This window comes from Pezoporus flaviventris, unplaced genomic scaffold, assembly GCF_033815535.1.
Source record: "Pezoporus flaviventris isolate CSIRO_AGI_PZ_B2104156 unplaced genomic scaffold, CSIRO_AGI_Pfla_v1 ptg000025l, whole genome shotgun sequence".
Classification (NCBI taxonomy): Eukaryota; Metazoa; Chordata; class Aves; order Psittaciformes; family Psittacidae; genus Pezoporus; species Pezoporus flaviventris.
The window spans coordinates 7160700-7173646 of NW_026892573.1; the positions used below are offsets into that span (position 1 = coordinate 7160700).

At 40.1% G+C, this 12947-nt stretch overlaps 2 protein-coding genes across 4 annotated transcripts in view; one reads left to right on the forward strand and one right to left on the reverse strand.

The window, feature by feature from the left end:
- Window positions 1-12947, forward strand: part of RB1 (RB transcriptional corepressor 1) — a 73426-nt gene that overhangs the window by 37318 nt on the left and 23161 nt on the right. The window lies entirely within an intron of this gene.
- LPAR6 (lysophosphatidic acid receptor 6) lies at window positions 6100-8136 on the reverse strand. Its single transcript, XM_061457360.1, is given in 2 exon segments — window positions 6100-6548; window positions 6551-8136. Coding segments are annotated over 2 exon segments (939 nt in total). The 5' UTR covers window positions 7428-8136; the 3' UTR covers window positions 6100-6486.

The following is a 12947-nucleotide window of genomic DNA, read 5'->3' on the forward strand; positions in this document are numbered from 1 at the left end:
TATGGGGGAAAACTGGGCTTGCTTTATAAGCAGTTGTGTAAGAGGAACTAGAGTTGGCAGGAGGTGATAGATCTGAGAGTCTTTGGTATCAAAGTGGATTAGAGGATTAGAACAAACTTCTCCATTCAACTTCTTGCAGAATTATTAGGCTCTGCAAGCATGGCTTTCTGAATTTGCATTCAACTTAAATGAGCTCTTTTGAGTACAGTCTGAAAACATGCTAATTCAGTGATTGTCAGTTGTATTTATACAATTTTTTTCAGCACTTTGATAATTAGGTAACAACTGCAGTCAGGGCATTTACAACTTCTATATTTAGAACCACTTTGATTTACAGTTTGCTTAGGTTTTGAAATGTATCCTCTTTCATTCTGTCAGTGATGCTCAAATGCCAGTAACCCTGAGGTATAAATAGTAATAGTCTCACAAAAAAGGGAACTTGTCAGGATTTACAGGTCTGCCCAGATGCAAGAACTTTCTAATACTCCATTTACTGCTGGAAAAGTATGAACAAATTGCTCTTCATTGATAAAATGCCTAGGAAGTAACTTGGAAGAATAAATAGTGTTAGAGGGTAGCATGCTCAATTGGGGTTTTCAAAATTACCAGTCTCAAAGTGAACTTCACTGTGTTCACTGTAATTTTAGCTGTTTACTTCATGCAATTCTAAAAAATCTCATCTTTGCTTGTTGAAAATACAAATGGAAATCACTTTCTTATAAGAGATGATAGAATCATAGAATAGTTAGGGTTGGAAAGGACCTCAAGATCATTTAGTTCTAACCCCCCTGCCATGGGCAGGGACACATCACACTAAACCATGCCACCCAAGGCTCTGTCCAACCTGGCCTTGAACACTGCCAGGGATGGAGCATTCACAACTTCCCTGGGCAACCCATTCCAGTGCCTCACCACCCTTACAGTAAAGAACTTCTTCCTTATATCCGATCTAAACTTCCCCTGTTTAAGTTTTAGCCCATTACCCCATGTCCTGTCACTACAGTCCCTAATGAAGAATCCCTCCCCAGCATCCCTACAGGCCCCCTTCAGATACTGGAAGGCTGCTATGAGGTCTCCACGCAGCCTTCTCTTCTCCAGGCTGAACAGCCCCAACTTTCTCAACCTATCTTCATACGGGAGGTGCTCCAGTCCCTTGATCATCCTCGTGGCCCTCCTCTGGACTTGTTCCAACAGTTCCATGTCATTTTTATGTTGAGGACACCAGAACTGCACACAATACTCCAGGTGAGGTCTCACGAGAGCAGAGTAGAGGGGCAGGATCACCTCCTTCGACCTGCTGGTCACGCTCCTTTTGATGCAGCCCAGGATATGGTTGGCTTTCTGGGCTGGAAGCACACACTGAAGCCTGCTCATGCTCATTTTCTCATCGACCAACACCCCCAAGTCCTTCTCCACAGGACTGCTCTGAATCTCTTCTCTGCCCAACCTGTAGCTGTGCCTGGGGTTGCTCCGACCCAGGTGTAGGACCTTGCACTTGGCATGGTTAAACTTCATGAGGTTGGCATCAGCCCACCTCACAAGTGTGTCAAGGTCCCTCTGGATGGCATTCCTTCCCTCCAGGGTATCAACCGAACCACACAGCTTGGTGTCATTGGCAAACTTGCTGAGGGCGCACTCAATCCCACTGTCCATGTCAGTGACGAAGATGTTAAACAAGACCAGTCCCAACACCGATCCCTGAGGGACACCACTCGTTACTGGTCTCCAGCTGGACATTGAGCCATTGACCACAACTGTTTGCATGCGGCCATCCAGCCAATTCTTTATCCACTGAGCGTTCCACCTATGAAACTATCTCTCCAATTTAGAGACAGGGATGTCGTGTGGGACAGTGTCGAACGCTTTGCACAAGTCCAGGTAGATGACATCAACTGCTCTACCCCTGTCCATCAGTTCTGTATCCCCATCATAGAAGGCCACCACGTTGGTCAGGCAGGATTTCCCCTTAGTGAAGCCATGCTGGCTGTCACCAAGCACCTTGTTGTTTTTCATGTGCCTTAGCACGCCTTCCAGGAGAATCTGCTCCAAGATTTTGCCAGGCACAGAGGTGAGACTGACTGGTCTGTAATTCCCTGGGTCATCCATTTTCCCCTTCTTGAAAATGGGGGTTATATTTCCCTTTTTCCAGTCATCAGGAACTTCATCTGACTGCCATGATTTCTCAAATATGATGGCCAGTGGCTTAGCAACTTCATTTGCCAGCTCCTTAAGGACTCCTGGATGGATTTCATCAGGTCCCATGGACTTGTCTATGTTCAGGTTCTTAAGATGGTCTCGAACCAGTTCCTCTCCTACAGTGGGCGCAAGGTCTTCATTCTCACAGTCCCTGCGTCTGCCTTCCAAGACTTGGGTGGTTTGGTCAGAGACTTTGCCAGGATTTTACAGAAGACTGCAAACAGGAGAGGTATGGAAAGGCTGAATGGTGCTCCAGATGCTCCTCGCCTCTTCCAAAAGAAAGAGGAGGCAGTAATAAAACTAGTTGATTTGAAACAAAAAAGGAGGTTTGAGTTTTCTTTAGTTTTGTTCCCCCTCCACACAGACACACGATGTGAACTTTTTACTGCAAAATGCTGTGGGTGTTAAAAAGTTTACAGACATTCAAAGGGAGGCAGGGCAAGATCACAGAAGAAAAAAATTGATTGTTGCTGAACATACAAACACATCTGACCCAGAAAGTCCTGAGAAACAGCTAGTGAAGTGGGACAGCACTTGAACGAGAGAAGGCCTTGCGTGCCTCTCCTCCTGTTACCTTCTTCCCCAGGCATCCAGCTTTGGCCACTGTTGGAGGCAGTATTGCAGATTAGCTGAATGCGTGGGGTCTGATCTAGTACAGCCATTCCTATCTTCTGCCTGATCTCGTGAGCTGTTCTGCAGTCTTTGCATTTCTGTAACTGAGGTTACTTTCATAAGAAACAGTAGTTTGTAGGTTGATTTTTAGATAAGGATATCTTTCCTACCTGAAGGTTTATTGTTTGGGTTGTTTCTTTTCCCAGCAGTTCTGGATGAAAAATGCAAAGATGTGTTTGATTTGGTATTGATATTTCTGTAGATGTCAAAGACTTGCACTGAATGAAACAGATTGCCTTGCATTCTCTTCCTGAGAAAGACAGAATTTCAAGCTGAGAATAAGATGTATAAAATGAGAAATGTTTTGCTTTTGAAGTGATGGTATGTTGAGGTAAATCAGAGGTGCTGATAGAAAGGTTGCTTGTTTTCCTTGTCTTCTGAAAGTTCTGGTTAAGTATCTGGTTAACAATGGCTGGCCACCTTGGTTTAGATCAAAAAAGTGCTTGCAAGCAACTAAATTTTCACTGCTTTTATTTTTATGGTAAATGTGCCATATCTGTGCTCTGTCAATGAAGAAACCAGAGTACAAAGAACAAATTTGTAGGTTCTGATCCTAAAACTGAACTTCTAATCCCCCTTGCATAAGCATATGAATAAAAGTAATGTGCTTTCAGGAAGTACTGGATGCAACACATTCAGGTGCTCAGGAGCTCTGACACCATAAGCCTTTTTTGAGATGCTTAGCTATGATTTAGGAGCAAAACTCCTCATCTAGATTTAAATTTTGGCATAAGCTATTACCAGAGAGGTGGTAGAGCTGGTATCAAAGCAGGAGCAGACAGGAGTGCCATTCAGTAAAAACATTGCTCCATCCACAGTTCTCCAGGATAATCTTGTTGCAGAACCAGAAAAGGTGGAGGAAATTTCATCCAGTCCTGAATAGCTGGTAGCTTGGCTTTCTATCAGCTTGTTGTGGGAAGTACAGGTTCACTCTGCCTCTTCTGAATTAGTCAGATCAGGAATTTCTCAAGTAATGGGTAGATTCTCTAAATTACAGATGTTGCTTTTTTGACTGTGTTCTTTTGTTGTTGTTTGTTTATTGGGGTGGTTTGTTTGTTTGTTTTTCCCTCTGGAAAGAGTGAAGTATATTTAATAATAAAAAATACGTGTTTCCTCCGACAGTTTTGAGATCTTGAGCTGTTAACCGGTTGGAAAGCTGTTTTACTGTGTTGCACTATGCCATCGCAAAAAGCAGAAGCTACTGCCCTGGAGAGTGAGTGCAAAGCAGAAAGAGCTACTCTTTGTGCTTCCCCAAGTTTTTTTTACTAATATACCAAGGAAAGTCTGGTTTAAAGGGGAGTACCCATACATATGACTTTATCTGCTGCTTCTGCTTGTAAGTCAGTGATTATTTTTGTCTTCCTGAAGTTTTGTAATCTGAGGAGTAGCTTCTCTTCACTGAGGTGGGGCTCTGGGGTGCTCACTGCTGTAATGCAGAGGCATTGCTGAGCAAGTTGTCACTCAACCAATTAACAGCTTTGACAAGCTCGGGGAGAGTGGTAGCCTAAGAAAAATAGCCCAGTAGTGGATTAAGGGCTTTAATATTGAAGTTTTTGGAGGGAGTCTAATATTAAACAGGCTCTTTAGAGAGATGTATCAAGGCATTAGAGATGCATATTTGGCTTTTGAACTTTGAATTTGCCAGTGACTTTGTCAGTGGCCTGTGGAAAGTTGCAGAATTTCTACTTGTGCTGGGGGTTTTGTGCATTTTTCTGAAGTCAGATATGAATCGGAAGAGTTTAGGATTTCTAACTGCAATGCCTGCCTATTTTTCTATATTATGCAGATGTATCTAAACTATCTTTGAAGCCTGAGTTCATACTGTTTGAATTTTCCTATCACAAGTCATGTGGGTAAAGTTATAAAATTCTGTTAAATTTGAAATTCAGTCATTAGCTTCTAGCAGTCTCTGAGTAACTCAGTTTTCCAGTACTAAAAGGCAGCAAAAGCTGCACAAAGGGAAGTAAACATAATCAGATAACATATGTACCCTGACAGCTCAATGTGCATTTTCTCCAACATTAATTTGTGCTTCTATATACTGATCTGAAGTCAGAATGCCTCAGGTGTATCTGTGTTGCAGCTGACTTCCCTAAATCTAAAGTGCAGATTCATTTTAACTCACTTTATATTCTTGACTCCATTGTTTCTGGGGAGGAAAAACCAACACTTACTACTTACTTTCAGCTTTTAAATATTTATTTAATTTTACAGTGATGTAAAATTAATTTTAAGGAATATGTACACAATGTTCTGTTAGCTGGGAAACATATATAGGAAGTTTTAAAGCACTTTTGTCTATATATTCCTGTTTGTAACAGTAAGATGCAGAGATCTCTGCTTTTACATGGCTTTGACTTTTCAAAGTGTCTTGATTGACTATGCCAGCACATACCCCCTAGGTAATTTATTTGTATACTTTATAAAGTTTGCAAGAAAATAGCATTTGAAATTTTAAATGCTCATGTAAAAAATACTTTGAGAACACAAAGATTGAGAGGAAGTTTCACTCTGAAAATTGCTGTGTCTTGAATTTGTCTGGGAAACCAAATCATTTCAACAGTTGTGAAATATTTCAGTTGGTGCAGATGCTCATTTCTAGTTAGCAAAGGTCCTGTTTTTCTGTGAAACTAGTACTTTGAGATTGAATTACCTGGTTTGGAGGGTGTTATTTTGCTCAAAAGTTATGTTGAGTTGAACAGCTTTTCACAAAAGACTGTATTAAAGTGGTACTGTACCTAAAACACCAACTTCAGTCATCAGAGGTTATTTTGTTATAATTACACAGACATCTTGAGACAGGTGAGAAGAAAAACCAGTTTGTTTGAGTTGTTTCCAGATGCCCTAAACTACCAGAAGATTTAATTGCTTTATGGGGGCCAGGCTTGTGGAGAGAGCATGTATTTTGTCAGATAAACCTGGGAGAAACAGAGTTCTTACAGCCTATTGATTGAAGCTTCCTATGAATCCAATGGTCCCTAAGAAGGAAGGTGCAGGGAGAAAGGCAGGAGGGAGGTGTAAGATACAGGGAGAAGAGTAAACTCCTGAGCAGGCATGGTAGCTGAAGTGATATAATTAATATGCTGCTGTTTTCTTCAGCAACTGGATCCTGCAGTGTAAACCAGGCACTTTCACCCCCATCCTCAGTTGGATATATTTAATATATTTAATAATATACTTGGAAGCCAGTATATTATTAAAGATAAGCAACTGGTTTAACTTCAGACATTCCCCCCCACTCCCCCCAACCTACTTTCTCATTTGTGTTTGACTTGACAGACAGTCCTTGGACTTTGGTTAACCTTATCCAAACCGAAGTTTGTTTCTAACATACAGCTTGTCAGAACAGACATCTGACATAAATTCTTAAAATACTTTTTCTGTGTACTGTTATGCTTAACACTTTTACAGTCTTATCATAAATTCTTTCTGATGTGAGTGAAGCATAACCTTTACATATCAGAATATATTTCCACAGCTGAAGAAATGTGGAGGCTTGTAATTCCAGTTTAGTCCCAGCAGTCTTTTAATACAGTTTATATTGTGGAGTCACTGTCAAATATTTTCATTTTTATGGTCTGAAGGCTGTGTTGAATGAAGTTTTCTGAAACTGGCCTTTCAGAGAACCTGATGTCCTGTGGTCTGGTGGACCGGTTCTTTTTTATCGAATTCTGGATTGTATCCGACGTGAAGTAATAGACTATAGGGTCAAAACAGCAGTTTGAAACAGCGATGCACAAAGTGATGGGGTACATAGTCCTGACTGCAGTTACCACAGAACAGTTAATCCAGGTCTGTGTTCTCATAAGGGAGTAAAGTATTAAGGTAATGTTATAAGGCACAAAGCAGAAACAGAATATCACCAAATGGACAAAAATCATTTTGAGTACCTTTTTCTTGCTTAATTTATTCCGACTTAATGTAAGGGGTTTATTCAAAGTCCGTAAGACCATAGTAGAGCAGGTCACGTTCAAGATGAGTGGAATGAAAAACCCAACGATTTCAATGAAGATAACAATCCGGGATAGGTAGGTTTTCCACGTGTCCTCCGAGAAGTTTTCAAAACATGTCCTTTGTTCAGTATTATTCCGGCGATTTGTGGACTGGAAAAAGCTCGCTGGTGTGCTGCCTGCTAACACAGTTATCCATACTGCAGCACAGACAATTTTTGCATTCCTTTTGGTTCGGAGAGTCTTGGATTGAAAGGGGTGTACTATAGCTAAAAAGCGATCTACACTTATGCAAGTCAGAAATAAAATGCTCCCATACATATTTGTATAAAAGAGGGTGACAGAAATCTTGCACAGAATGTCTCCAAATGGCCAGTTTCTTGTTACGAAGTAATAAATCCTGAAGGGTAATGTAAACACAAAAAGCAGATCTGATATTGCTAAATTAAGCATGTAAGTTGTAGTTTCATTTCGGACTTTTAACGAACAAGTAAAAATGTAGATGGCAACACAGTTTGCTATGAGGCCAAGAACAAACACCATACTAAAGATACAGCCATATAAAGTATATTTAAAGGAGTCCTCAGTGGAACAGTTAGAGCTTACCATTATAATGGTATATTTCAGATTCCTGTGATTTGGAGGTTTCTCTGTATTTTTATTGCAACTTTTGTAAAATTCCAGAACTTGAAGATATATTTGGGCTGTGTAACTGGCAAGTTTGCGGCACTGTAAATCTTCAGGGAAGAAACACAAGCTCTGTAGCAGGGGAGTACATCTCCAGCAGTGATCACCAGGAGGTCACTCTTCTCTTCCAAGTGCTATTTGTAATCACATAGCCAGTCTTCAAAAGTCAAAAAACGTATAATTTGTGGCTGCCGAGGTCATCCCAGAGCTTCCTTAATTCCATTTTCCCCCTCGATTCAGCGAAGCCGCTGTAAAACTTTCTGCCTTACTTTTGGCTGCAGATCGTGGTAGTGAAGTCTTGTCCATTCAAATTTACTGGGCACGTATGCTTTAGAGAACGATTTCCTGGATGCCGGCAAAGCGTCAGCACTTGCATTTCTCTCTCAGCCTTCTTTCTGAAAAACAAGCTTTCCAGCTCCTGGGAGCTCTTGTCTCCTTGCTCAGCCTGTGGGGCGGGAAGCAAGCTGCTTGCGAGGGCAGAAATGAAATTCCAGAGCGTGTTTGTTCCTGCAGAGCAAGGCTCTTGCTTCCCGACAGCCTCTCGCCTGCCCAGCTCCTTCTGAGGAGGAGAGCAGGGAGCTCAGGCAATTTGTAGCATGACATCACAGGAAGAAGAGGTTGAACTGGCAGGCTGAAGACTGGTTTCAGTTCAGCTTGTTTGCCTTAACTCTAATCTGATAACGTGTCTGCTGGGACTGTACCTTGCAGGCGTGTAACTGGTCACCAGCAGAGCGCTGCAGCTGCAGCCTCCGGTTAGCTCTTTCTATAGTCCCTAAAAGGTCCTTTGCCAGTGTTGCTAGAGTGTGAAAGCTTCATCACAAAATCTTTTTCTGCAGTTATAAGGAGACATTTAAGTGTCTCGATGCCTTAAAATTCCTGTTTATGGTTTGGAGATAATGAGTATTATGGGCTTTTATAGTTGATACTGGATTGAACTAATGTTACTTTTTTTGATAGATATCTTTGCTTGTGATAGATAACATGTTAAATCAGCAGAAATCAGCACAATTCCCTCAATACACCAGTACAAACCTCAGGAGGGACAAAGTAACATTGATAGGTAATTAAATAATTTCACCAAAAAATTGGTAAAAGGGAGAGGCATACAGGTTATTGTGGATTGCTCTTGGATGTTCCTAGGACTGAGGTGTGTGGCTGTAGTAGGAGAAATTTTTAACTTCTGTATTAGAAGGCTTGTCCCAGGCTTTATTTCCAATCAGAAAGATGGTTCTTTTTACAGAAAATATGCTTCAATTTTCTGTATAAATTTTGTGTTACAGAAAGAATTTTCTTCAATATGTAAGCACAGAATTAATATACCAAACTAAATACTGCACTATTCAATTGTTTCTGGTAATATGTAAGAGGCCAGTTGTTGCACAGCCACGAAATACTCCCATTAGTCACTGATTAATGAGACAAAAACATGTTGTAACTAATTAAATTAAGTACATATAAAAAAAAGCAGCTCTTCTTGCCTGTAGGGGCAGATAAGAGATAAATCTCAGTTTAGACAGACTCATCTATTTAACAACAGCTTGGATAGACTCAGTTCTGGCATCAAACCCAGTCTATTTCTAATGTTTAGAATAACAAATCTCTTCATATCTGGCTGGGTGGTATGGTTCTTTTGAACTAGATTTTAATCAGTTGTACCTAAGCAAGGCTCTGGGCAGAACCTTTCTAGTCTGCTGTAGAGGATAGTAAATAACAGCACTTCACAGGGGCTTGGCACGTTTTTTTTTTTTTAATGTAAAGTATGTCAAACAAAATTCAGAAATGTAAAAATGATTCTTGATTATTTTAGTTCAGGTTTTCTTGATAAATTTCTTCTGTGAAACCTTGATTTTGAGGTGAAATCAAGCTTTTTTAATTTAATAGGGTATAACCACAAGAAACCTTCTGAACTATATTTGAAATTCATACTTAACTGTAAAATGTAGTGCATTTCCACTTTTAAGTCGGCAAGAAATGAAAATGTGAGCTTGGCAGAGTCTCGTGTGTGTCCAGCTCAACTTGTGCCTTAGCATAAAGTTGTCTTACCTGGCTTTCCTCACAAAAGCAGTTGTCACATGTTGCTAAATTTTGTGTCTGTTCCCAGCAGGCTTGCTTGGTGAAAGGGCGGTTTTCCTGCAAGAGTCCAGGAGTTCTGCAATGGACCATGGGACCTCTGAGCTCGGTTTTCCTGCTCTGGCTTTGTTTGCGCAGGAAAACTGTGTGGGGCAGGATCAGTTACTGGAATGAAAATCCCTGAAGTACAGAAATCTGACATTACATGTCAAAACCTCAAGCCATAATTCATGCTAAGAGAGAGAAGCTAATGGAAATGTCTCTCTTATTCACTAAATTTGATTTTCTGTTTGGGTGAAGGTGTGGGTGCACAGACACGAGGTGGTCTGTCTTTCTTTAGAGGGGAAAAAACACCTTCAGCATTAGTAACTTAATAAATTCTTACAGTGCTTCCAAAGCCAGGAAATGCACTGTTAAATGAAGGTTGTCAGATGCACAAAATACTGTATGTAACTCCTTTATTCTATAACTAATGTTACTGGTTTTAGAAACATCACTGTATCGTGGTAGTTTTGTCCTCACTTCAGTTACTGTTGCAGTGAAGTCAGCCTTGGCAGGGCAGTATTTTCTTTACCTTAAGTGTTATTTGTCCAGCTGTTTTCATGGGGTATAGCATTTTTCATCTGTTTACTGGAGTTTCTCTTTGAGCATGTGTATGTACAGGAAGGGTTTTATTATGGTTGAGCCGTAGGGCTGAAAGCCAGGAAGTCTGTTTCTGCCTGTGCCACAGATTTGCTCCTCCAGCCCTGGCAAAGTTTTCTATGATTTTTATGCTTTTTTTAGCTTCCCTCTGTGTAAGAGCTCGTTCATTTCTTCACTGGGATGTGAGGCCATCTTAACTGTTAAATATGTTTCGTAGTCCATGGATCATAGAATCATAGAACAGTGTGGGTTGGCAGGCACCTTTGGATAGAGAACTCCTTATTAAATATGCTACTGAGATAATTACAGTAGCTAGTGAATAGCGATAAACTGTAGGAAGGTTAAAATTTGGTATGTTTATGTTAAATCCTGTCAAGCAAAAGGATCTCTTGAGAGACTTGATTCAACACTGTATGTCTACAGGGAAGTAGGTGCCGAGAAAGCAGGGCTGGGAACTTTGACCTTCTCAGCTACCTTTTGGGAGCTGCCTGCTCAGACAGACATAAGTCACTGTAAGACTGCTTCTGGTAAGTGGTTTACTGCCTTCTTAAAATGCAGTGATGGTGTCTACCTACAGAGACAGCGTGAAGTAGTTAGTGCACTGAAAATTCCCTTTTTCCCTCCTTTAAGATTTTCCAGTGTAGTAGGGAAGTCTTTAAATGAGCATTTAAAGACTTATTTTTACCTAGCCAGGCTAATCCTGCATAGTCAGTTAAAGACTCTTCCATGTCCGTATTGTTGGCTTAATGCAAATGGAACTATGCATACAAATTACAAGTAAAAGAAAACTGCAAATGTTTTCTGCTGAAAGTTTGACTGACCTTCTAGAACTGATTTTCCTGATTAGTTTTTATATTAGTAGCCATGTTCTAATACATAACTGCCAAAAATCTTTAAAATATTAAAAAAAGGTAGGAGAAGCTGAAGTATTTGGGCTATGAGTCTGTTAGGTTCATAGAATCATAGAATAGTTAGGGTTGGAAATGACCTTAATATCATCTACTTCCCTTCCCCCCCCCCCCCGCCATGGGCAGGGACACCTCACACTAAACCATCTCACCCAAGGCTTCGTCCAACCTGGCCTTGAACACTGCCAGGGATGGAGCATTCACAACCTCCCTGGGCAACCCATTCCAGTGCCTCACCACCCTAACAGGAAAAAACTTCCTCCTTATATTCAATCTAAAGTTCTTTAAGTTAAAATAATTTTTCTGTGTGTGTAGTTCCTTAAAAGGAGAAAAGGAAGCTCAGAATAAAACAACAATTCTCCATTCATGTACATTTGGAACCTTTCTCTCTTTTCTTTGGAGTTGTTTCCATTTCCTTTATAGGAAATGCAACTGCTCCTCTCCTGCTTGCTGAAAGAGGAAACAATTTCTCTCCTTTTGTATAAATTAAGGCTGCTAGAGTCCTTTTTTTTTTTTTTTCTTTTCCTACTTTTGGATTGTTGGAGAAGAGCGCTTTTCAATCCTGAATGTGTGTATGGTAAAGGTATTTTGTTGTTGCAGTCTCTCTAAGTAACTTGAGAACAGTGAATTGCTTTGGGTCTTTGCTCTTAAAAATGTGTGACGAATATGGCAATCACACTTTAGGAGATGCCACTTCTAGTCAAATTCTAGTTCTGAAACACTTCTTTACAGTATTTGTTGTATGTCTGTCTGTGTGTAAGCGCTTTCTTTGAACCACTTCGGTTAGTTACATGAAGTCCCTTTCTTGCTGTTTCCTATACTGTCCTTTATATACGTCTTTTTATAAAGAGAAGTGAACCACAGAAAACATGTTTTACTTAAGGAATACTGTGCAAAAGCTGATACAGGCAGAAAGAAAAATCAGTATGTGTTGGTTAGTAATTTTTAAGCAGCTAAGAGGCAAATACTCTCTTGCTTTTCTAGCTGGTACCCTCTCCTTTGAAGTGGAAATTTCAGGTCTAAAGTGCTGTGTTCAGTTGTTGCAGTATCCCTTAGTGTGGTATAATCCTTTAGAATACTTGCAAGACTACTTGAGGCTTTCTAAATACCCTATCTTACAGAGGAACTTCTTAAGAGAATGCGAAAATGGGAGAATCTTTAAAAATACTAATGATTTGACATTCTTTTTCTTGTTTCATTTTGATTTTGTGTAGAAGTTTTTCCGGAGCAGGCTTTTAGGAGAAGCTTTCCATGCCCAGTGATGGAGAAAAGTTCCAAAACTGTGTCCTGGCATTTATCATAAAAGTTCTGAAGATACTTTTAGAATATTTCATTCCAGAAAACACTATATGTACCCTCTGCTTTAATTTTGGAGCTTGTTCTTGGCATTATTTGGTTTGTTGTCCACCGTAATTGAGACAGAAATTGAAAATAGAGGATTGAAGTTTTTAGAGCACAATACTGCAAGTTTTAAAGTAATTTTTTTTCATAGCAATAATAGAAGTGGGAAGTGTCTAACAGTAAAAAGAAGCTTTGCTATTTCAAATGTCCGGTTAATGCCAATGAAAATGTTAGGCTTGCCTGGAATATATAAACAGTATCACAGAATATGCAGATTGGTTGTCTGCATTATAAGTGCACATAGGAAGTTACAGCAGTGGTTTAGGCCACTTAAGGATAACTGATAAATATTTTCATGAAGGTTCTTGAGTTGTACTTTTCGCATAACTCACAGAAAGTCCGAGCAGCGACTCATGTTATGTTCTCAAATGTTTTGATGTGCAAAGTAAACTTCCCTGAGAAAGTGCTTATAGAGATATCT